Source organism: Rattus norvegicus, chromosome 2 (genome assembly GCF_036323735.1).
Source record: "Rattus norvegicus strain BN/NHsdMcwi chromosome 2, GRCr8, whole genome shotgun sequence".
Classification (NCBI taxonomy): domain Eukaryota; kingdom Metazoa; phylum Chordata; class Mammalia; order Rodentia; family Muridae; genus Rattus; species Rattus norvegicus.
This window is the reverse complement of record NC_086020.1, coordinates 149,913,473-149,940,137: the sequence shown is the minus strand read 5'-3', so window position 1 is coordinate 149,940,137 and position 26,665 is coordinate 149,913,473. Positions and strand designations below refer to the sequence as shown.

At 37.7% G+C, this 26,665-nt stretch overlaps 1 protein-coding gene across 5 annotated transcripts in view; it reads right to left on the bottom strand.

The window, feature by feature from the left end:
• The window catches only part of Mme (membrane metallo-endopeptidase), a 150,556-nt gene that overhangs the window by 17,244 nt on the left and 106,647 nt on the right, over positions 1–26,665 (bottom strand). For all 5 annotated transcript variants that reach the window (XM_039101719.2, XM_039101718.2, XM_063281293.1 and 2 more), the window contains 12 exons: positions 25,064–25,198; positions 23,255–23,356; positions 21,282–21,418; positions 21,080–21,173; positions 19,677–19,805; positions 18,727–18,825; positions 17,677–17,757; positions 17,087–17,190; positions 5,794–5,852; positions 1,970–2,089; positions 210–343; positions 43–108 (listed from right to left, as the gene is read on the bottom strand). In XM_039101719.2, coding sequence (XP_038957647.1) covers positions 43–108; positions 210–343; positions 1,970–2,089; positions 5,794–5,852; positions 17,087–17,190; positions 17,677–17,757; positions 18,727–18,825; positions 19,677–19,805; positions 21,080–21,173; positions 21,282–21,418; positions 23,255–23,356; positions 25,064–25,198 — 1,260 coding nt within the window. The remainder of the gene's footprint in view (positions 1–42; positions 109–209; positions 344–1,969; positions 2,090–5,793; positions 5,853–17,086; positions 17,191–17,676; positions 17,758–18,726; positions 18,826–19,676; positions 19,806–21,079; positions 21,174–21,281; positions 21,419–23,254; positions 23,357–25,063; positions 25,199–26,665) is intronic.

Below are 26,665 nucleotides of genomic sequence, written 5' to 3'. Positions count from 1 at the left end.
TGAACCCTCCCCTCACCAAAATGGGAAATAAAATATACTCACTCTGTATGCTTGGCCAATCCCTCCATTATCAGCAATATTTTCTCCTAGTGTGTTAATTCCATTGAGCTGGTTAAAGAAAGATTCCCTATTAGGATTATTATAGAAAGCACTGACATTTCACTTATGATTGCATATCTAAAGCTTTTCTGAAGAATGCTGGTACATACATGCTGTCCACCTGCTAGGTCCCATGTAAAGTTTCCATACTGGTACACCATACACTGGGATTGGTCTTTGAAATTATTTGCAGACTGCTGAGTCCACCAGTCAACGAGGTCTCCATCTTTGTTAAAATTTCTGCCTGTAATATATTCATGTAGCAAAAAGAAGATTTGTTACAAGATTTTTTTACGCTTTCTGTTTTATAATTGAAATTCTTGAAATAGATTCACATGCCAATGTAAAAAAAAAAAAACAACAACTTACAACTCACTGTTTCAGCTCCTCAGTGGCATTTTGCAAAACTATAAAATCATAGCAAGAATATTGACACAAATATAGAATTCAGTCCCTGCATATGAGATCTCTAATTTAAAGTGGGAAGGACTAAAATTCTGTTATGTGCATAACTATGCAATGGGGCAGACAATGAGAGAAACTGCTCACTGTCATGACTCCTGCTTTCCTTGGGAAAACTTGAATTTTATCTGTCAATGTGTTTTGGAATTGAGAGGTACTTCATCTACTTGGTTCATGCTACTGCAGATGAGGCTATTAGATAAAAACTCCTGAATGCATGCCTTGTTACTCCGGATGTTTTCTGAACCATGACTGTTTAATTTGATATGCTGAGACTTTAAAAGGTCGACAATTATTTTCTGGCACCCATTTTATGTTCCCAAGCTCTTTATGCAAAAGTAACTCCTTGTTTCCCTCTACTCTAAACACAAAGAGAAGCATCTCTTTTCTCTCCTGGAGTTTTCTTCCCAGATTTAAAGGACGTTGATCTTTCCCTTTTTGTATCTCCAAATAAGTTCATACATTCATACATACTTTATATGTTTTGACATTTAATTTTATCATCTTTTAAATATTTAGAATACTGTGAATAAGAAAAGGGTTATGGAACAAAATTTGAACTTACACACTGATTCCACCAATTCTAGGTTTTATAGCATTGCACAATGTGTTATGTGTCTCTCCATGTTTTCATTTGAAAAATGATACTTGTTAAACAGTTGCACTGAATGATTGAGTAACCAATATCTTGTAAATCTCTCTTTAAGGTGTTACTCTTTCTGTCTCCCTTTCTCTCTCTCTCTCTCTCTCTCTCTCTCTCTCTCTCTCTCTCTCTCTCCCTTTCTCTCTCTCTGGCTTTCTAGAATTCTGTGTAGTAAACTAAAATTCATTACAATTTTTGCTATGTCCTTTTTACGTGTCTTCAGTCTTTATTTCAATTTTGTTTGACTATAATTAAAACAATAAATATTCTTGGTTGTTTAGGGATGCATATAAACATCTATGTGCCTACTGTTCACAAAGTTCTATATTGCACATTGACCATGAGATTAAAAAACAAACAAGCACAATGAAAAAACCTCCAAAACCGAAGTTCCTGCCTACAAGCAGCTTAAGGACCACTGAGCGGCTTGAATGAGTGACATCTTCTGACTGTATATCTAAGACTCAGACCCTGCTCTCTATGAATCTGGAAAGCTAAGACATACACAAGAGGACCGAGCATCATTACTGAGTGCAGGAATGCTACAGTACTTCCTCAATGTGACTATTCTGCTAGAATGTAAAACACAGATTACTTACTGCCCACTAACATTTTGAGTTTCTTAAGAACACTTTAAATAGAATACTATGTGGCTAAACTTGCTTCTAACTACATAAAGAAATGGGAATTTTGTTCTGACAAATTATAATTCTTAAACTCAGGAGGATGTATCTCAGCCAAAGGAAAATGTTACCTATACTTTACCATTGTCATCAAAGCCATGTGTGATTTCATGTCCGATGACCATGCCGATGCCCCCATAGTTCAATGAGTTGGACTGCCGAGCACTAAAGAATGGGGGCTGCAAAATGCCGGCGGGGAAGACTAAAGGAGAGAAGATGATGGAAGATTTGTGAAGGTTATCAGTGGCATTGTCAATGATGGCATCATGCTTGATACCCTGTTTTCCACTATTTCAGTTTCACTCAGGTAGATAACAAAAGTCTTTTGTGATAGAAACCAACACAGTCATTTATTATTGATGGTGGCAAAGTGACTGAGCCAGCACCGCATGTGACTTATGATTTATTCATCACTATTCACCTGCCAATCTCGCTTAAGATTTTATTTTTTTTCTGTAAGGGGTTTGGGGAATGGAAAATGTATAAGCCAAACTCAGGAAGTTCTTTCCCTTGTATAAATATATGGAAGGAAGAGCTACTCAGAAATACACATTTCTGTTCAGTGCCAGCTTTGAAATAATTATCTGTCCACAATACTATCTAAAATAAGCTATTGGTCAGTCAACGGTATCCCTTCATCATTTAACCTCATTTTATTTTCATTAGGGTTCCTGTGATCACTCTAAATTCTATTTATTTTCTTATTAAATGGTGGAGTCCTTTATCTGATTTGCTTATTCCCAGCCTGGCACCTCAAATCCCAGCCCTCTGAGATTGGATACTCATTTGTTTGTACACACATTTACTTATGTACTCTTTAGTCCATTTGCTCATTATCTTTAGAACCCCAAAACCTGATAGAGCTTAGAATATGATTAGTACCCAGAAAAATGTGTTGACTAAATCAATGATCAATTATAAACAAATAATTACATATTTCAATAGACTAAACTGCCTTTAAAATTTACTATATATGAAAGTCTCAAAGAATAAAATTATTTTCTTTAAAGAGTTTAGTAGATAAATACTACTTTTTTATATCTTTATTAACTTGAGTATTTCTTATTTACATTTCTATTGTTATTCCCCTTCCCGGTTTCCCGGCCAACATCCCCCTAACCCTTCCCCCTCCCCTTCAATATGGGCTTCCCCTCCCCATCCTTCCCCCAATTACCACCGTTCCCCCAACAATCACGTTCACTGGGGGTTCAGTCTTGGAAGGACTAAGGGCTTCCCCTTCCACTGGTGCTCTTTCTAGGCTATTCATTGCTACCTATGCGGTTGGAGTCCAGGGTCAGTCTTTGGCTAGTGGCTTAGTCCCTGGAAGCTCTGGTTGGTTGGCATTGTTTTTCATATGGGGTCTTGAGTCCCTTCATGTATTTGCCATAGCATCTATATTAAATTGAAAACTTTCTCCATTTTTTATGTCTCACAAATAATTGAGTATATCAAACATCGAACATGTTCACCCTTCTACTTAAGTGTCAACCGTGTGTAACCCCCAATAATGAACCTCTTCTCTTGAGCTTTGGTGATCTTTCCCTCTACTAAGCTTGACCAGCACATGTAGGCAAAGATCAGATGGTACGTCATCCATCTAAAATAACAGTTTGATGCTTCTTCTGGGAAGTCTGATAGAGCATCTTCCCTCACACTAGTTCCTCATTCCAAGAATGACTGATTCCTAAGAGATGTTCTTAGAAACCTCACCTGTTCCACCTTCATCAGTCCTAATTTAATCCACCTTCATATTCTGTTCAGTAGGCAGATTAAAATGCAGCAGATCTAACTAGCCCTCTCCTGCTGAGATGCTGTGGGAGGTCATTGTTCTGCAGTTAAACAGTACCTTCTGACGCTCCCTGGTCATCATTCATCCCTGCTCTCCGGGCTCCTAATGTTCACCCCTAGATCTTTGCATTGTCTTCTTACAACAAATGTTCCTGATAATACCTTGTCTGGAAGATACACTATTATATTGCAATTTTTAAAATATATTCCCTCTATTTAATGTAAGTGATGATTGTTTTGAGTCAGTGTTGTCCAGAGGTAGTTAATCTTTGCCTTTAGAAATGAATGAAGATGGATGATTGTAATTCAGTAACTTTACCACTCTTGTTTTAAAATTCTAGTACCCACTAGGTAATATTAGCACTATGTTCTGGAATCATTAAAGAATCTGTAGTATAAACATAGATTACATGTAAAACTCTGGAAATTTCCTATACAAGATTTCAAGACTATAAGTGAAAGGCCTGAACTTAAGTAATTAAAAGAGAAAAGAAATTTAAAGTCTAGTTAATGCAAAGTAGCAAATATTTTTTCTTTTAAACATGGTAAATATGACCTAACTTTTCATGGGCTTCAGGGATAAACATTAGATATTTACAGAGGTGACATTAAAATACTGTAAAGGATTTTGTTCACCAGCTTTTTCAATATGTTAGAATGTTGCCATTTCCACCCCTTTCAAATGACAAAACAATAAAAATAATAAACCTTTGTCCTGGAAGAACTTTGGTGAAAATCATAGCTCACATGTATCTGCCTGAGCTAAACAGTGTCAAGAGATTATTTTTAGCTGAAAGTGTAAAAATTATATGCAGTACTTTATTAACTTAAACTGAGCATTATCTCCCACACTATGTACTGTGATTAAAATCCACCCATTATATAAAATGCTCTTATGAAATGTGCTATCAAGGCTAAACATTAACTACAGAGATGCAGCTGACTTAATTACAGCCTTAGATGCCGTTCTTAAAACAAGTGATAGGATTTTTATGGCTCATATTAATACTAGTCTTCAAGTTCAGCTTAGCAGATTAGGAGCCCCCTTTAACTTTTTAAGGAGGATTTACTCCGTTGACTTTACCTCTTGACTAGTAAATATCATAGAATTGATAGTGACCAACAGGTCACTTATGCATTGTCAGGTTGCCAGGTGGTCAGTTAAACAAAGTGCAAGAGTTGCCACCATTCCTGTCTTGCTAAGGAAATTTAGGACGCCATCATTGCTCTTAGCCAAATGGTACCCTCTTCCGCACCCTGAATGACAACATACTTCTCTGATCTCCAGGTCCCTAATGTCCCGGGATTGCACCGTATTACACTGGCTCCACTTACTTCAATTAACAATCAAGACAAACTCCCCAAAGACACATCTATAGGGCAAATTTGATTGAGACTTTCCTCTCAGATAACTCTAGTCTCTGTCAAGTTTACACTTAAGGCTGACTAAGCTCTGAGGATGTTTCCACATTTTTAATTCCTTGGAAGCTTTGGAATGGAGAAAACATATAATAGGGGAATCTCCACTAAAGCTATTGAATTACCAAAAGAACTGGGTTTACGAAGAGTTGTCTCTTGGAACTTCCAAAGCTTTTAAAGGGCCGATGCTCAGGAAGTCTAAGATTCAGCGTAATTTTTAAAAGGGACTTTCAAGAAGTACACAGGAAATGATAACAATTTATGTTACAGATTGGATGTTATGGAAGAAACAACTACCTAATGTGATTTGGACCAATTTTAATTTTTCCATTCCAGTGAGGTACATGGATCCAGAAGTACTTCAAGACGTGAACCAATAACTCAATATCGGATTTACTTTTAGAGAGGTATTAAAAAGTGGTTATACAGAGGTTGGAGAGATGGCTCAGTGGTTAAGAGCACTGACTGCTCTTCCAGAGGTCCTGAGTTCAAATCCCAGCAACCACATGGTGGCTCACAACCATCTGTAATGGAATCTGATGCCCTCTTCTGGTGTAGCTGAAGACAGTGACAGTGTGCTCACCTAGATACATATAATAAATAAATAAATAACATCTTTTTTTTAAAATTGGTTATACAGCAAGCTATGGGCTGAAAAAGCTGAGGAACTCTAAGGAATTATTTAGGGATATAACTTACCGATCTGATTTCTGCCTGAGGAATAAAATGCATTGACTACCGCCGCGCCACTTATCCACCTATGGAAGACATAAACACTTGTTAACTTGTTTCACTCAGTCCACTTGTCACAAAAATAAATGTTAATTTTTTTCTGTGAAGCATGAGCAACAAATTAACATTAGCCTGCTAGAGTTAAAACTCATTGGAAAATATTTTTATGTCTTGAATATTCAATATACATCCAGGTCTTTAGTCTGTTGATTTCATTTGCACTGAATTTTTCAGTGGCATCTGATGGATTCAAAATATATTATTACATTTTTCAGAAACTATAGTAGGCTAAAATTATATTGAGATTCACTTAGTTTTACACATTGATACAAAATTGTTTCAACAATTCTGGAACTGTTTACAGTATATGAAACATAGGCTAATGAAACTTAGATGGCTTTAGCATTTTCAATCTTAGTTCCTAATGAGTCTGTTTGAGAACTCAGATACCTTAGCTTGGAACAATGAACTTCAAGTTATTGCTCCTCAAGTCCCATTTTATAAACACGGTTCTGAGAAAAATGGGGCAGAGGTTAAAAGTAGGAATTGCACTTTCAAAGGACCAGAGTACATTTCTCAGTATCCACATTAGACAGCCACAAGTGCCTGAAACTCCATTTCAGGGAGATCTGATATCTCTGGCCTCTCAAGACACCTGCAACCCTGTGTGCATACCCCTACACATATGATTAAAAATAAAATAAATCTTCAGAAAAATACTTATAAAAATTTAACATTATAGCAATCGAGGAAAGGTATATTTTCAGATGCCTGTAAAATAAAATCCAGGAAGGTTTTAAGTAAAGTTGTCTGTTAGTTCACATCATGACTTAGGGTCTGCACAGAGTCTAGAGGTTATAAAACACAGGGTCCAAATATAAGGACTCTAGTTGTGGAAATAAGAGTAATTCATAAAGAATCGTTACTCAAGGCTATATAAGAAAATTAAGAAAAGAAAGTTGTATCATGAGTATTCTGAGCTTTTTGCATAATATCTACTTATCAGTTACTACATACCATGCATGTTCTTTTGTGATTGGGTTACCTTACTCAGGATGTTATTTTCTAGATCCATCCATTTGCCTGCAAATTTCATGAAGTCATTGTTTTTAGTATCTGAGTAGTACTCCATTGTGTAAATGTACCATATTTTCTGTATCCATTCCTCTGTTGAAGGGCATCTGGATTCTTTCCAGCTTCTGGCTATTATAAATAATGCTGCTATGAACGTAGTGGAGCATGGTTCCTTGTTATACGTTGGCGAATCTTTTGTGCATATGCCCAGGAGTGGTATAGCTGGGTCCTCAGGTAGTACTATGTCCAATTTTCTGAGGAACTGCTTGACTGATTTCTAGAATGGTTGTACCAGCTTGCAATCCCACAAGCAAAGGAAGAGTGTTCCTCTTTCTCTACATTCTTGCCAATATCTGCTGTCACCTGAATTTTTGATCTCAGCCATTCTGACTGGTGTAAAGTGGAATTTCAGGGTTGTTTTGATTTGCATTTCCCTGATGACTAAGGATGTTGAACATTTCTATAGGTGCTTCTCAGCCATTTGAGATATTATGTAAAAAGCTCAGAATACCCATGATACAACTTCCAGACCATATGAATCTCAAGAAGAAGAAAGACCAAAATGTGGATGCCTCAGTCCTGCTTAGAAGGGGGAACAAAATAATCACAAGGGTAGAGAGTAGGAGGACTTGGGAGGAAGAGAGGAGGGGAGAGGAAAAAGCGGGGGCAGGATCAGTTGTTGGAGGAGACAGAGAAGATGTACAGAGGGTCAGGAAATTGAATATTGATGTGTAGCAATGGGGAATGGAGAACTCGGGGAAGCCAACCGAAAGTCCCAAATGCCAGGAAAGGAAGAGGTTCCCAGAACTTAATGTGGTTGACATTAGCTGAAATACTCAACAGAGGGGAGAAAGAACCTGTAGAGACCATATCCAGAGGTTAGGCATGGCCCCCAGTTGAAGGATGGGGCCATCTACCCTTCTGAAAAATTTATCCCAGAATTGCTCCTGTCTAAAAGAACAGAAAATGAAGCAAAGACTGAAGGAAAGGCTATCCAGAGACTGCCCAACCAGGGGATCCATCCCATATGTAGCCACCAAACCCAGTCACTTTTGCTGATGCCAAGAAGAGCTTGCTGAAGGAGCCTGATAGGGATGTCACCTGAGAGTCTCTGCCAGAGTCTGACAAAGACAGATATGGATGCTTGCAAACAACCATCAGACTGAGTATGGAGACCCCAGTGGAGGAGTTAGAGAAAGACTGAAGGAGCTGCAAGGGTTTGCAACACCATAGGAAGAACAACAATATCAACCAACCAGAAGCCCCCAGAGCTTTCAGGGACTAAACCACCAACTGAAGAGTACACATGGAGGGACCCAGGGCTCCAGTCACATATGTAGCAGAGGATGGCCTTGTCGGGCATCAACGGGAGGAGAGGTCCTTTGAAGGCTGGGTGCCCCAGCATAAGGGAATGCTAAGGCAGTGTGGCAGGCGTGGGTGGGTGGGTGGGGGAGCACCCCCATAGAAGCAGGGGGTAGGGAATGGGATAGGGGGTTTTCAAAGGGGAAACTGGGCAAGGTGGTAACATTTGAAATGTAAATAAATAAAATAAACAATAAAAAATTTTAAAAAAAGAAAACTTTACAAAATATTGAGACAAAAAAAGAAAAAAAAAAGAAAAGAAAGAAAGGAAAAAGAAAAAAGAAAACCAAAACTGGTCTCATGATCACTTGAAAGTTGAAAGAGCTATTGTTCTTACGTTTTTCTGCTTAGGCACTATGGAAGGTGCCTATCAATCATCATATACTAGAGCAACATAAGTATTATTCCTACATAGTGAGCTCATATAGATTATATGTCCACTGAAAGTGGATACTGCTTGATCTCTAATAACCTTTTATTTAGCATTCCTGCATACACTTTAGGCAGTCATGGGTATTGTCTTGAGGCCTCACTAGTTATTCTACCTCAGGGAAACAGCCAAGGAATAATTATCATCCTTCTAGGAGCAAACAACAGTAGTCCAATAATGTGATTTATATCAGCTTTATCTAGTCTCTGCCAGTTAAGCAGTACAAAGTCAGCATATTAGTCATAATATAAGTAACTATTGCTGGTGTCAGGTATAAGCACTAGCTTAAGGTCTTAAAAATAGCTGGCAGAGACCAGCATGTAACAACCATGTGAACAACTATTATTTTTTTTGAATGACTTGATTAAAACTTTACATGATGCATGACTCCCCAGCAGTCTAGTTCATATTTTCATAAACTTCTCTTTCAGAGAATAATAAGACTGGAAATGGTGAAGAATCGTTCCCTGTTAGTGTGTGATTGCTATTGTTTTAATACGGTAAATGCTTTACACAAGAAGGGACTGACATATCAGTCCTCCCTAGCTTCATCAGAACTGAATCATGAATATTTTAACATCTCCCACAAGTTGATGATTACAAGAACATATCTTATTGCTTTAATTAAACAGTACTCGCTTACTACACAATTTGTAATGACTCACCAGAAAGGCAAATACTTGTGAACACGAACTACTAGATTAAAGTGGAGGAACCAGAACTACTACACAGAACAATTGATTCTCATTGATGTGACTAACAAATATAGAGAAAGGATGTTCGTATGGACAAAAATGGACATAGGGAGATGTAGTGAATTTAGAAGAGTCTTGCATATGTTGCACAGGTAACATGAGTTGGGTTCAAGTGACGGTTCCTTGGAGTTGGTGAAAGGGTCAGCATAGAAGATGTGCCCAGATAATTCTAAGAAAACACAGTGTATTCTCAACACTGTCATAGCAAATCTGACAATAAAACTTGTAATTAAACAGTTTGTAATTATTCAAATTTTGCTTCAAAAGTTATTTATGAATTTTTCACATCTCAGCGACTTTGGGGTTAATTTCTTAATTGTAAATTCTGAGTTGGTGGCAATAGTGTATTTTATGGGTAATGACAAATAATCATTATAAATTATTTGGCTCTGAACAAATGAAGAGTCCTAACAGTAAACCAGGAAAAGTACAGCTTGAATTGTTTTAGGATGAAATGTGTTATACTGAGGACAAGAACCAGATGTTCTAAGCTAAGGCTTCAGACAACACACTTCAAGTGTCTGCCTAAAAGACACAGACATGGAAACATGGACTTCACACAATATTTACCTTGTAGCTTTATTGCTTTTATAAAAATGGGTATCATCTTTTGCATTTTAGTGCATTTTTGTCCTTCTGACACATTACTGTAAAGAGTTTAAGATTGCATTTTGATTAATGTTTGTGACTCTCCCGCTGGGAGAGTTTTACATATTAAATTGTCGATGTGGAGTTATGTCTTCTAGAAAATAGGTGACTATTTATGATCATGAGACACTCCCATAAAATTAGAATTATGGTGGTGGGGCTTACTGAGCACTAGTATGTAGTATTTTGCCTTTTTCCCCTCAAAATCTTTAATGATGTTTCCTTCGTCTACTCTGGAGAATTATACAGAATCAAAAGCCTAGGGCATTTTGTTCCAGGTCATGGTCAGAACTTGAAGTGCTATAATTATATCACTTGTTACTTCTTAAGTAGGGTAACAACAGAAACAAACTCAGTGTCTGATATTTGTGGTCGGTTATGAAATACCTCAAATCTCAATAGAAAAAATAAATTAACAATGCAAATAAAATATTGTTCAAATTTAAGAGTGTTGTAATACAAATTCTAAGTCTCTTTGATTCAATGCATCTATATAAATGGAGATGCTTTTATATGTAAAGCTCAAACTATTCTGATCATGACAATAGCACATGGAAGATAAAATGCACATAAAGAAGAAAACAAAGCCCAAAACAAATGGAAGTGCTATTGTTCTACAGTAATGGTGAGTGTATGCCCCTTCAAGGTACCTTCTATGTGTACAGTCTAGACCCTAGGAGCATCTTATGTGCAGTATTAGACCTGGGAGAAAAAGCAAGATTGTGTTCTCTTCTTGCTTCCAGTGGTTTGGGTATGCGTGAGCATGGGTTGTTTGGTTGGGTGGTAGTATGGGAAAGGAGAAAGTAGGTAAGTAAGAAATTGATTTTTTTATTTTATGTATAAGAATACACTGTTGCTCTCTTTAGACACAGAAGAAGAGAGCGTCAGATGTCGTTACAGATGGTTGTGAATGCTCTTAACTGCTGAGCTATCTCTGCTGCCCAAGAAATTAATTTTTATATAGTTATTATTATTTATTTTTCATTTCTGGAATGTAGTTTTGTCAGGTAAGCTTAATTTGTTTTGAATTGTCAACTTGTGGTCCTCAAAAATAGACTGTTTGTAGAATCGGAGGTATAACCTAAATACACAGAGACGCCAAATGCTTGTCTGCCATGTCTTTCTACCCAGAGCTTGGCAGCCAAGGAGAGGAGATATGGACACCAAAGTTCAGCAGCCTTTAAGACAAAGGGAAGCTAGTCTGCAAACACCCTTAGAACCAACCTCCTTTCAGCTCCTCTGAGAAAGTTTAAAGCTTAAAATAAGAACGAGACCATTAATAGCCTTCTCCCTGGGAGTATTCAATACTCAGCATCTAGTCTGAGAGCAACTTCTTTAAAACCAGCAGTATAAATAGACTTTTCTGTGTGCCTTCCTCATGTGGGTAAAAGAAGAATGCTTTTGAAATCTCAGATCATTACATTCTTATAATTATTAATTTTTTCTCAAATTGATCCCATGGTCTTTCTTGGTCTTTCAGATCATCCTGACCATATAGATAGTACCTTCAATCTGCAAATATAGAAACTGAGTCACTGCATAGCTACTAAACTCTTTGTCCTAATGCATGTATACACTAAGTAACATAACTGGGGAAAATATATTTAAATGAAAGGGAAGATGATCTGCTTAATGTCCTATCGGTTCCAGCACCTAATTGCTATTTACATGATAGACAAATTTCAGTCCAGTGACTAATGTCATTATCTTGTGAATAGAAAAAAAGGGCCTTATCTCTTTCTCTCCCATCTTATCCCCCTACCCCTCTTTGAAGGAAAAAATAGATATTATTAAAAAAAACTTAGGAAAAAGTAAAAAACATCATCCATCATCAACAACAAAACCAAAAAAAACAAAAAAAAAAGCCACAAAAAAAAAAGCTCAATGACTAACTCTACAGAGCTAATAAATAAGTATCAGTACTTCTTATGTAGGTCTGCCTAGTTTCCACAATGTCCCAGCATCCCTGCCACTTCATCTCAGTTCTACAGCTCACACTATTCTCTTATTCCATAGACGTTCTACTTTAAGCATCAAACAAAAAATTCAGGGGAGCGAAACTCCAAGCTTTGCATAAAGTAGTGACCATAATTAAAGAACAGTTGATGATTGGATTTGTCTGAGCACAAAAGCCTTAAGATACTGAAGTGAGAGTATCTACTTTTCCTAATACTAGGCAATCATAAAATCCTAAGGAAGAACCAAAATTTCTTCTATTATGCAACCCTTTGGACTTACCTAATGACATAAAGGCATTGTTTGTATGCCTGATTAGAAAGTAGCTTGAGACCCCATATGAACAACAATGCCAACCAACCAGAGCTTCCAGGGACTAAGCCACTATCCAAAGACTATACATGGACTGACCCTGGACTCCAACCTCATAGGTAGCAGTGAATATCCTAGTAAGAGCACCAGTGGAAGGGGAAGCCCTGGGTCCTGCCATGACTGAACCCCAGTGAACGTGATTGTTGGGGGAAGGATGGTAATGGGGGGAGGATGGGGAGGGGAACACCCATATAGAAGGGGAGGCAGAGAGGTTAGGGGGATGTTGGCCCAGAAATCGAGAAAGGGAATAACAATCGAAATGTAAATAAGAAATACTCAAGTTAATAAAGATGGAAAAAAAAAAAAAGAAGGTAACTTCACACAGATAGTGACGGTCTGTTTTACTTTTAAGTTGAACCACTAGGACTTAGCACAATGCTGGGAACATGATAGGAACCCAGCAAATATATAGGCTATCAATGGGTGTTCCTCATACCAAAGACTAACCCAGCCTGCCCTGCAACTGGGAGCATGAAAGACATTGCAATTCTGCAGTCACAGAGAGCTGTGGAAACTAGACCATCTGAGCATGGTCCTCCCAAGAAATGATATATAATAGAAGTACCAGAATTATTCTAAAATGTCTTCTCCAGTTAGACGGAAGTATAGGAAATCTTGATCTTGTATTTTCATCTCTTGGATTCTACTGATTTCAGGCTGCCGTCATCTGCTTATTCCAATCAGAAAACCCAGCAGACATGAGGTAAGGAAAATAACAAACAGGCCAGTGATTATTGTTTTGCTTTTAGTCGCTACTCTGTTCAATTCATCATTTATTTGACTTCTAGCTATAATCCTCAGAGAATGATTCACCAATTAGTAATCTATTTTAAAGTCAGTATCAACACTAAAAACCTCACAAGGAAATCTTATTGTTTTGTTGGTCATGAACACACACTCCCTGGGCCTTGAGGTTTATTTTTGTTCTATTAACACTAAGTGAACAATCGTGTAGTAGAAGTAAATGATTTTAGATGTGTTATTAAGTAATCTTGCCAGCACTTATTATACTCCCAGTTCGGTGCTATTTTTTCTGAGCTGGACATATTTGAAATTCCTCTGCAATTGCACCAAACCCTCAAGAGACATCATGATCAGGGTAAAAGAAAAAATATTCATAGGCATCCAGAAACCATATGAAGTTTTAAAATTATTCAAATCCCTGTTCTTTGCAGGTGTGAGCTGTTCCCAAGGGTAAAGGGGGGCTTTTTAGCCAAATGATTAACTTGGACATATCACATGCACATTCCTGGAGATTAAGTTTTAAAATTTGTTTAACAGAAAACAGCATAGTGATGTATAACTTCACCAGTTGTGGAGGTAAATGTGGAGATGGAAACATTTTTATTTTATCTGCTAAATTAGCTTTATTAACATTATTACAAATTGGCTATTGCACTTGCACACTCTAACAGCATGTGCAAAGGGCCCACATTCTAATAATTAATGTTGGTTTGTTCTTTCTGCACAAGTCAGTTTCTTGAACAACATCAAACTATACTGGTGTTTTGACTGAAATTTTCAAGATACAGTTCTGTATGGGTGAACAGAAAGCCACCGAGGTGTAGGGAATAAAGGGAATGACATTTGAGTCAAGCCATGGAGAGATTACTGTTAGATGAACAAGGGGAGAAAGGATGCTACAAGCTTTGATGGTGCGTATCTTTAACCTCAGTACTCAGGAGGTAGAGGAAAGAAGATCTCAGTAAGTTTGAGGCCAGCCTGGTTCACATAGCAATCCGTAGGACAGCCAGGATTATATATGGAAACTCTGTCTCAAAACAACAAAACAAAACAAACAAGCAAGAAAACAAAAAGGATTCTGTAAGTTCAGAAGCAATGAGGGAAAGGCTGGGGCACAGTTGTTTTAAAGTATTGCATACAGATAGTGTTTCGGACTGAGGTGGAAGTTTGGGTGACTATGAAGGAATTTTGGAGAGCTACTGGGAGCTATGGGAACTTTGGACAGTTTCAAAAATTTGTATTTCCTGATCTATGCAACAGGATACACAGAAAAGGGTTTTATTTGATAGAACATGACTCAAGCTATATCCTCGAGACCTTGGGGGACAGCAGTGTGAAGATGAGCTGAAAACACAGGACAATTGAAAGTAAAAATGTCTTTAAAATTAAAGCACCAGAGAAAATGTGGTAAGGGAGCAAAGTGGAGATGATTAAACCGAACTGTTATACATTCCTATATAATATTTAACTAGCTGTGGGTGAATATGGTACTTTGCTCTGGATAGAGATTTCAGTTCGCACTATAGATGAAATAGAACAGACCAGAGAGATCAGGATGAGGCCCTGGTTTCTGTCTGGGTGGGAATAAAAGTCAAGCTTTTAGAAAACAGACAGATACAAGGAACAAGATTAATTTTTGCTTAAGTGGAAAGTGTTTCTCTTGTGTGGTTAATGATATAGTTATGCAGAATTGCGTGCTAATCAGCTAGATATTAAGTGTGGAGCTCAGCAGATGGACTTGGGCCAGATTCAAATAGTCATATGTAATAAGGACAGTAGACTTCAAAAAGTATATGCACGTGTGCACTGGGAGCACGTGGAGTGGGAAAAGAAATGACCTAGGAGTTCCTGGTTAATTGAATTTATTTAGGGTAGTTGGTAACTTGAAATTTGTATGCATCAGCATTTCTGTAACGAACACTGTAACATAATTGGATAACAGTCTATAGTGTGGACCCTATCCTTTCAATATGGGTGTGACCATGGATTCCTCATGCACGTGTTTGGAAATGAGAGTGTGACTATGGAATGTGACTTCAGGGTACAAGAATGAAGTGGGAGTCATACATTTATCTTTCTGACATTGTGAATCACTGAGGTCCTGAACCTGGTGACACATGAAACAAGGAAGGAGACAACAATGGTTACTTTTCTCCTATTAAACTCGTGCCACGGGGTTGGGGATTTAGCTCAGTGGTAGAGCGCTTGCCTAGGAAGCGCAAGGCCCTGGGTTCGGTCCCCAGCTCCGAAAAAAAGAACAAAAAAAAAAAAAAAAAAAAAAAACTCGTGCCACATAAGTCAGAAGCTTTCATGGGGAGAAACAGGAATGAAATACAGGTCACTTTTATTACAGTACAGGATTCAGTCCTAACTATTTAATGCCATTACAGCCTTCATAAATTTCACAAAATTAAATACATCACCTTGAGAAACATTTCTTCCTTTCCCTCCTCTTTCCGTTCTCCTTCCTTCCTTCCTTTCTTCCTTCCTTCCTTCCTCCCTCCCTCCCTCCCTCTCTCTCCCTTTCTTTCTTTCTTTCTTTCTTTCTCTCTCTCTCTCTTTCTTTCTTTCTTTCTTTCTTTCTTTCTTTCTTTCTTTCTTTCTTTCTTTCTTTCTTTCTTGTAAATACAGAAATAAGAATGGTACAAAAATACCAATTCAGAAGAGCATATCGGAGGGCAGTGCTTAGCAAGAACCCTAGTGTCTGGGCTCCAGTCTCACAGCAAATATCTCATGATCTAGGAGCACTGAATTGGGCATCAGTAATTTTTTAAAAATGTTGCCCACATGATCCCAGCAGTTTCAGTGTGCAGTCAGATATTTGAACCTTTGCATTTAATGCAGAGGAAAAGAATGGAGAGAGAGAGAGAGAGAGAGAGAGAGAGAGAGAGAGAGAGAGAGAGAGAGAGAGAGAGAAGAGGCTGGCCCTGAGTGACCAAGACCTTGGGAGCTACTTTTACTGACAGGGTCCTTGGAAATGACTCAAACCTGAGCACTTGTGCTGTGCACTAGGCTTTCTTTCATGTACCGTTGGGTCTTTCCTGACACAGTTCCTTCCTGCGGTACAGCTATCACTTCACCCTGCTTCCGCTGCACCTAAACTGTCTGATGTTGTCTGTCTCTTATTTTCCTAGTACCCAGTGATAACTGGACGAGTCATTTTTCTAAAACAGTAGCTACAGAATGAATAAAGCATCTTGTTAGATGATATTCAAATCAAGTTGGAGCGTTTAGTTTTCAGTTTCTCAGCAATTCAACAATTTTAAATGCAACTGAACTGGGTGTTAGGTGCTGAGGATGGCTCCAGTTCTACAGGGCTCAAGGCTTTGGGAGAAGAAGATCAAACTAAGCAGATCTGTGAGTTTGAGCGGTCAGCACACTTGCTGGTCAGCCTCCAGGTATTATCTATTAGTTGAGGACCAAAGGTCAAAACTAATAGTGTGAAGTACTGATGAGAGTAGGAACACACGTCAGCAGTATCCAAAGGCTGTTCCTCAAGATCACTCTTGGCATCTCCTGTGCAGCTTCTCCAGAGTGCCACATGAAACAATCGAAGAAGGAGGTGGGGAGGCTCACAGGATGCTTGACTGATAGAAAAAGTAGGTCCTAATAGCAGAAGAGTATTCTGGAGACAGAGTAAGGCCAAAGCATTGGCTTAAAAGCTTAGTTACCTTAAACCAAGATGTTTCTGAGGACCTTGTCAAAGGAAAATTTAGAAAAAAGCCACCTGAGAGATGAAGTTAAGTGTGAGGATGCCTTAGGGAAGAAAGGCATTCAGTGGAAGTTCCTGGATTCTTACAGCACAACACAGTGTTTTCAGCACTTCCTAAGGGACGGAGGCATTGCTGTGGCCACGGAGCCTGAACGAGCAGTGAGAAGCCTTGTTGCAAAATGAACAATTAGAAAATAGACTACGTACTCATCTTTGTCCACCTTTTCTCGGAGCTTCTTTAGCTGCTTGCTTTGGCTGAATTTCAAATTTTGAATTATGTTCTCAAAGTATTCCTCTTCCTTGTAGTTCAACTACATTGTGTAAAAATGATTTGGGGAGAAATATTAATTCCATCACCATCATAATTTCTCTACAAAACAAGTCAATACAGTTAAGAAACAGCATTAAAAACTTAACAAAGGATGCTTTTTTATTAGCCTTGTTACATGTTATAGTTCAGTCCTCTTCCTAGCTGAATCACAGTTTCAGTGTATTCTCTTATAACCAATGCAATAAAGCAAAGGTCAGGGTGATCTCACAATATTGCTATCATTCTGCATACCATAAATGTGTATAACCACACCCTCTTTATTCAGTACCCAGCGTTTGTAGTATTTTAGATATATACTATACTTATTTGATCTCGTACGACAAGAAAGGTTAAATCAAGCATAGTTGGGGTATCAGTGTTGAACCATAAATGGGATCTACAGTTTTAGATTATTTTATATAACGTCTGGCCTTTCCAGGCTACAGTGACCTTGCCACCAGCTCCACATATCACTGCGGAGACTTACCTCAAGATACTCATTATTCAGTTTATTCTCATTGGAGATGATGTCATCAGGATAGCCAATCCTTTCTTTAATTGCCAGGGCCTGTGAAAATTACAACATTGAAAGCAGAGATACAATTATCTGTATAACCGCAGCCTTCAAACACAAACATTCATATGTCCACAACCAGCAATTAAATAACCTGATGTGCTATTTACAAATGGAGCACCTGACAGTGTCAACCAGTGCTCTTTGCAATGGCTCTTTGCTTTAGGTAAAAAAAATAAAAAAAATGAAAAATAAAAACAGGCTTGAAATTTATCTCTTAACCCTGTCTGTCCTTTCAGGCTGCAGCTTTCCCATTTGCTCCGTTGCTCCATGTGCAATATTATTTTATGAGATTTTTCTTCTCTCCAGACTTTTCAATCTTATAGAACGGGTAACATTTAGTGCTCCCAATCTTGGAGGATATAATTATCTTTCCACTTCACTGATTCAGCTGAGAAAACAGATAAGGGCTCCATGAGCTTTGTGGTAATACACTCCTGAATATTGGTTCCTTCGGTGTTTATGCTCCCCTTGCTCCCCAAAGTCACTGCAGCTCCTCTCAGGTTAAATGAATGACATCAACTGCATGAGGGAGGAGTAGGTTTCTTTGTGATCCACCTCATATTCACCCACTGTTTATCATTAGTTCTATGTTATTATTTTAAATATATTTATTTTAATTGTTCCATTACATATTTCTATTTACCATTTCCCCACACTTCTCTGAGACAGGTCTCGGACTGTCCTGAAACTCCACGAGAGGCTGGCTGGCTCATGAGCTTCAAAGCCATGCTCCTCTCCACCTTAGCAGCACCGGAACTCAAACCTGTTCTACCATGTCTACTTTTTTTTTTTACATGGGTTTTAGAGATTAAACTCAGATTGAATTCAGGTCATGCTTACAAGGCAAGCATTTACCAACTGAGCTGTTAGGCAACTTTTGTTTATACTTTTCCTATATATTTTTAAAGTTGATCTTTTCCTACAGGTAGATTTGCTTCGATGGCCCTGACTGCTCTTTACCTTCTCTTCAGCTTTCTTTTTTGTCTCAGCATCCATCCAAGTGAGGTCATCTAAAGTCTGAATAAAAACTTCACGGATTTGTGCAATCAAATCTTCAACCTCAAAGCAAAAGGATATTAGCTTATTAATAGTTTAATATAGAAATATGGTCCAGGAGTTCATTCATTCTTTATTACAGTTTAAAATGAAGCTACATGCTGTACTTATAGATGCAGTAGTATGGTCAGAAATGTACATTCACAGATGAATTCTGACCCCAAAAATGGGTATAAGATCATTATATTTTGAAGAAATACTGCTATTATTCAAATTTTTTAGTTAAATAGATTGTGTTACATACACAAAGCTAAAATCATCTTCAAAATGTGCTAGTTCTTGCTATTCTTGTAGACAAATAGGATATTAGCTCTCAATGTCACCGTTGGCTCAATAAAGCAAGAAGCAGCATTTTAGTAAGTTGTTTTACTATGTCATTACACTGCACTGTCTTAATTTTATTAGCAATTAGAAAATACGCTATCTATTTTCTAATATTTCAAATAAACTGTGGCTTGCTCTTTTGGTATTTAAGGAAATAGTCAGTTGGACAACAGACAACTTTTTAAGTCTAATACATGACAGTGTATTTCAAAGTCACTGCTTCTGAGAAACAGGTAAGTGCTTTCAATTAAGCAATGTGAAGGCAGAGACACAGCTAGACTTCCATGGGGAAGGCAGAGACACAGCTAGACTTCCGTGGGGAAGGCAGAGACATAACTAGACTTTTAAGAAGTACAAGTTGAAATCGGTTGAGAACAACGGAATGTACCGTTGCGGAATGTAATGATCCACAGATTCTTTGCCTAATTAATAAAAAGTAGGCAAAAAATGTGAACGATTGTAGCTGCTGAGCGAACAAATGCGCTGCTAGGGTGCTGTTTAGATGCTGATGTGCTGTGCTACAGCATTACCACGTGCTTGCTCTCTCCAGCAAAAGCTGCTTCCACATAAAGCCTCCCCACAGCATTCTCCATGTTCCCATTGACGTAGTTGGCACACCGTCTCCAGGTTGCAGTTTCGGATGTAGTCCCGTAAAGGGCCTATAAAATAGAAAAGGCAAATAGCATCTGACCAGGAGGCAGGGCTGGTGAACCGTAAGAACAAACAGTCTGCAAGATGCTGGTCTTTAAGTCTGGCTGAACTTCCTGCAATGCTCATTGCTTCTCTTCACAGAGTAGCTGTCCCTAAGCCACAATAAAATGTAATCTGACTGGATGCTTTACTTTAAAAATTGGGCTTCGGCAAACAAGGTATTTTTCCAGAGGCTTGTCCCAGTAGAACTTTTAGCTATTACAAGTTAATAACCTCCAGAAAAGCTTTGGGAGAGAAAAATACAACTTTGTACCTTCTATACAAACATAAACGTGAAGAAATGTTCAATAAAGGAACAGAAAGGAAAGCATATACACGAGAAAACGCATATCGTCTCTTAATAGCTTAAGTGAAGTTCAGCTACTTAGGAAAACTGGGTATATATAAATTTTAGTATCAATAGGGGGATTGGCTTAGGCAATGGCAATTTACTGAAATAGCATATATTTTTTTGCAGTCTTTATTTATTCAAGACAAAGTCTCACGTGGCCCAGACTACTCTCAAATTCATGATGTAGCTGAGAATGATGCTGGCCTTTGGGCCCGCTCCATCTCTCTGGTGTTGGCATTGGAGGTGTGAGCGGCCGTGCTCACTAGTTTGTTTACTTATCAGTTTTGTAAAAGTGATGCTCAGGAATGCTCACAATTGAGCCACATCCCAGATCTGTATCAAAATTGGTTGATTTTTATCTTTGGTGAAGAAACTGGAACTTCTAAGCGGCTGTTCTTTGGCAGAACATCAACCAGTATATTAGGGTTTCCCTTCTTCACTTCCTACTGACCCCTTTCTTTATACCCGGACTAAAATGACTGCATAGATAAGATGTTCTAACTTCCCCACAGAACACAATGACAAAGAAGTCTATCTTTGTATGTCCCCCATGTGCCATGGGCGCCTGAAAATCAAGTCAATCAAAACCAAGAGAAAGGTACCTCTATGATGGAATGAAACACACTGGCAACAACAAATTAATGTATTCTTTGATACAATCGTGGGTAACTCCTTACAGAGCTATTACTCATGATGTCCTAACAGGCCAGCATAGGATGACGAAGTCCAAGAAGAATGACCTCTTCCTACACAAGGGCAAAATAACCACGCCTGGGCATTTTGTGTCTTGGGAACGATCAGTACATTCTAGCAAACAGTACATGGCAAACATTTATAACCATGTATCTCCTTAGGCTTTAAGTCTTAAGAAAAGAGAGATTTTGTCTTCACCTTGCGGAAAGCATTTCTGGACTCCTTGTAGTTTCGGCTGAGGCTGCTTACAAGATCCATTATGAACCTCCAGGACATTAAATTTTGAAGATCTCTGTATAAAAAAACCCACCACCCAGCAACAAAAAAGATGAGGCTGCAAAGCTTCTAAAGACTGATATGAAATGCATATTTGAGGACGTGGGCACTCTGACATACCTACCTGGGAGAATATTTGGTAAGAATAGGCTTAAGTTTGGTTAAATATTCTGGAGCATAAACAACCACTTCTTCCTCATTTTGAATATTAATATTCACAGTTGACATGATTTCATTTGTGAAATTTGACCAGCTGAATGGCTGGGGAAAAAGCAGGCGTAAAACATTTAGTAATTATGGCTTTCTCTTTTGGGTTCCAAGAAGTATGGTTAGAAGTTCACACAGTAAAGGGCATCAGCTGCATCATAAAATGCTTAATATGATAGTCAGTTTGTGCTTGGGGGATTTTTGTCAATTGGTTCAATCATCTTTTGATTAGCTCTGCAACATGATTATTTAGATAGTAGAATTAGACCAACCGCTTAAGAACAAAAACATCTCTGTTGTGCATACAGAGTACACAATTAGAGATTAAGCTCATTGTCATTTCTTCTTTAAGAAATATTTTTAAAGAAGAAGAAAAATGTAATTTTAAAAATAAAACTTCATTGGTCTATAAAATGCAGTATATGTAAACTGTTATTTTATTGGATATTTCATTTATTTACATTTCAAATGTTATTCCCTTTCCCGGTTTCCCCTCTGCAAACCTGTACCCATCCTTCTATGAGGGTGCTCTTCCACTCATATATGAACTCCCAACTCACCACCCTGGCATTTCCCTATCCTGGGGCAACAAGCCTTCACAGGACCAAGGGCCCCCCTCTCACTGATGCCAGATAAGTCTATCCTATGCTACATAAAGAACTGGAGCCATGTGTCCCTCTATGTGTACTCTTTGGTTGGTGGTTTAGTCCCTGAGAGCTCTGGGTCTGGTTGGTTGATATTGTTGTTACTCCTATGGGGTTGTAAAACCCTTCAGCTACTCAGTCCTTATGAACTGTTTTTTTTTTTAAAAGTGGATCTGAATTAAAAATCATTTCAAACACAGATATGTGCATCTGAGCAGAGTTCCTGCTGCAAACAGAACATTGCTATAGCAGAGATGGTGAGGAACCAGACAGAGGAACATGCCTTGAGCTATTCACCTTAGCTCTATAGAGAAGCTCATGGGACTTGAACTGCAGCAGCTAAATTGAGAATGTCTAACTGATGGAATCTTGTCTATTGTACCTTATATGGGAACTGAGTGTCTAACTGCGTCAGACTCTTAGATTCTCATCTATATATACAGAGGTCCCTTACTGTGCAAGAAGTGCTAGACTAAGTACGTGCTTCCCTTTGCTGCTTTGGACAAGTCTTTCAAAACATGTTTACTTAATATATTACGTCAATAAGTGTATGTAAGAAATGACCAACTCATGCAAAACATTGACCAGAATCAGTCCAGTATTACAGACTTGATACAAAGAGAATGTTGACTGTGGAAGTTTTGATGTATTTCTAAAAACAAGGTTCATGTCCCAAGCATGTAGACCAAACACTATTGCTACTGCTACTATTACACCCTCTCAAAGCACAAAGCAGGGCGTTAGAAACCAGCTAAACAAAAATAAGTAAGTCCTATTCTTCAGTAGATTCCAAGACAGATTTTCTTCTTATTTCCTGATTCTGTTTCTAACTTTGATTCTGAATACTTCCATAGATGGCCTGAATGAGAACATGGAAAGTTCTATGAATAAATTAGTCTGTTTTAAGAATTTAAAAGAAATTTAATATCTTCTTGCTTGACAATTCACACCAAATGACAATGCAAAGGCCTCTCAATGCACCTTCTTCAAACCCTTTTCGGCTACAGTTTTTAAAATCTTGTAATTTCCCTTAAAATAAATTTTGCCTTTGAAACTCATTTGTCTTAAATTCAGAAATATCAATTTTAAATATCTCTCTACCTCAAGACTTCTCATGTTGTCAAATGATGAGTGTCATTAGCATTCATTTTGAAATTAACTTATTTTAATAAGTAAAATGTAAAGTTGTAATATCAGGGATGGGTATAAGAAAAGGGCACATTAAATTTAAAAACTTTCTACTTACCTTCCCATTGATCTCCAGAGAGAAGTTATTTTGGAGCTTGGCCAATGTCATTTTGTTATAAAGCAGCATTGGGTCATTTCGGTCTTCTGGTTTAGTTGTGGCCTACGGATATAATGTTGGTTGTGGTTTTAGAAAAATATAATCATATATGATAGAAAATAAATATAGGGTAAGCATGAGATAATTTGCTGTAATAATTAAAATTTAACCAGATCGTAAAGCTTAAAATTCTTCAAAAATCTTTTAACATCTTGGTAACCGTCCAAGCCACCTAAGTAACATTTGTGGCTAATGATCAGTTCAGTTGGGTCTGCACCTGTTTTGCATCATAACTTTTTTATATAGTCGTCTCCAATTTATCTCTCAAATACTGGCTTCTGCCCTCAATTTTGTAACTGAGTATTCTACTTAAAATTAAGCTGGGGGGAGGAAAATGCAAAAGATCTTACAATAATTTATGGCAGTTGTCACAGCAAATTTTTAGTCTACAGCAGGTAGGTAGCAAGTTGGTCAAAGAAAATGGCCACCCTACTTTTGTGACCACCCTTCCTTCTGACTAATGACATATACTCAATTGCTTCCGAGTTAATTTTGTTCACTTAGTCTGAAAGATAAAATTATGTCAGCAACTCCTAAGTTAGTGCTTGAGAAGAATAAAGGCAATTTTAAGTATGGAGAGACACAAAGAGGATGGTATGAAATGAGAACTGAGCAAAAAGACCTTCAATATTCGGGTTAACGTATCTATTCATTGATGAAGACAACCAATGTTGAATATCTCCTTCATACAAGACAACATGCACAATACTAGATAAACACTTGTGATACAAGAATAATGTTGACTTGTGGGGGAAACCTAACACAATGTATGTACCAGGAAATATAGTGACCACTGTAGAGCCAAGGCTGGCCAAGGGGGACATGGTCTGAGAACATAGGTGTGATCAATTCCCAGGGCGAGAAATTCTCCTCTAGCAATTCAGTTTTCCTCTGAGAACTACAAGTAACCTATCGAATGTCCTCCACAGAGTTGCTCCTCCAATCAAGCTGACTCTGGTTGTGGAGAGGTTGTTTTTATGTAGCCAGGGCAAATATAAAATCACTCTCCATGACCATTATTCTTTACTCTTCTGCAGAGGCCAGATGGCAGTGGTAAGCACATGGGGACATAAGAAAATAGCTTACACTGTAAGGAACTCTGAGGCCAGGTTCAATCACAACCCCGAATATTGATGGAAGCCAGGGTTTACTTGCTCATGCCTGCGTGGCAGACTCAGAGAACAGAGTGCCAGTTCAGTCTCCAAGGGCTTGCCTGGAACCAGGAGAAAGGCAGAAATACCCTTGGCTCTGTTGCTTGGGTCTTTCTGTTTTCCTGACTTCAGCAGTTTCAGAGTCAGAAATCAGTGGCATCACTTTGACTTCTGACTAAGTCCCTAGCAGGACAGAGAGGATCTAGACAGACACTTTGTATTTCAAGTTAACATAAAGTAAAATTGTTGAGAAAAGCTGCCGTGTGTTTGCATGTGTCTTCCTGAACCACTAGGACATCTCCTACTCCCCATGAAATATTTTGAGGCAACTGGCCCACACACAGCTTCTTAACTGGTTGTCAACCCTGGTGTGTCTTTTGGATTTCAGGAAATCCTATAGTTTCAAAGGTGCTCTGGAAGTTAATGACCCATTACTAGACTATGCATTTTTATCACTGGGTTAAAGAGCTACGATTTTTTTTAAAACAACCTAGAAAGGAAGGAATGAAGCAGAAAGTGGTTGACATTATTCAGTATCCCAGAAAAAAATATGTTTTACATTGGCAATTTCTTTTTCCAATTCCATAACTTTATTCATTTCCAAAGAGAGCTGGTTTTCATCAATAGGCAATCTTTGTTCCTGACGAATCAGTCTGGCCACAGAAATCATAAAATCCACATATGCTGTGCAAGCCTGAAAGAAAGAAATAATATGTTGTTGGGGAAGCTTCTGATAGTCATTGTGGTACATAGAAGTTTTAAAATATTAATTTTGGTAGAAGAAAAAGAACAATCAAATGGAAATATTTTCTAAGTGCTTGTACAGGTTTTTTTAATTATAGCTGAGACACAGCAATAAAATATTACTTTAAATGTTTTAATTTGTGGTCATTTGTCTATGAAGATTAGGTTATTTTTAAAAATGTTATTTTGTGTTCACAAAAATACAGTTGTAAAGCACTTGTTAAATACATATTACCTCTTTTTCTTTTCTAAACTTTTTCTTCATGTTGGCTTTGCATATATATATATATGTATATATATGTATATATGCAAGTATTTTTCAACCATTTATGAAGAGTTACAAATTCATAAAATATTATCAGAACACCTTCCCAGATTCATCTTGGGTCAAGTTAAGTTTTTTTGAGGCTGCTCTCAGGAGTTCATCCAACAAACAACAAAAGGTTGTAATTTTTTTTCCATTATACCCTCATTACTTTGACGTTTTACTATTAGATGCCATAGATTTAGATACCATCTCTTCCAAAGACTCAATATGTTTACATCTTATCTTCAGATATGATTTAATTTGTAAGCAGGAACTATATGCTATTTGCATTACCAACCTTTTCAGGATTGTACAAATGCCTTAACTGAATTCAGTGACATCAAGACCAGGAGAATTCAATGCCACTTCTGCTAAGTCTCAGTCACCTGCTACTCATTAGCCTTCATTCTATGTCGGCATCAAAAATACATTGTGATCTTCTTATTTCTTTTGAAATTGACCCTAATTCAAGTTTCCAGCAGAAACTTTCTGAGTAAGGTAAGTGACTGTTACCAGGGGAATTCTGACACAAAATTCTGGGATAAGTGAATGAATCTTTGATGCTTCCAAGATTTGGTATTTGGGTAAATACAAATGAAGGCTACAATGTGCGCTAAAAGAGTGTACCACTTTCAGTTTCAGAAGAATCTCATATCCCTCCGAAAGGACTACAAGCACAAAGAACACCATTATATTCAATTTGAATATAAAGGCATGTGTATTTATAGGTGTTCACCATCAAACATAAAAAAATAGTAAAGTGAAAATGTGAAATCAAGCAAGAGTTTAAAAATGTGTATTTACTGTGAATATCAAAAATCAAACATTCTGCTACCTATGACCCTCAAAAAATGCTAAACAGACCAAGTTCTCTGGATATGTGTGTTTTCTCTGTTGAGGGATACACTGTAATGTTACAATTACCTAGGTAGTGCTTCTGTCTATATTTTAATAGGATAAAGTATGGGGGTGAATTTGTATTTAGAAATCCAATCACTGAGGTATTAGAAATGAAATGATAATTTTGTATTGGTCATTTCCAAATTAAGTTTGTTCCCATTTCAAGCTAATCAGAGTTCTTGTTTCACTTTGAAGTAAAGAAACATGTCT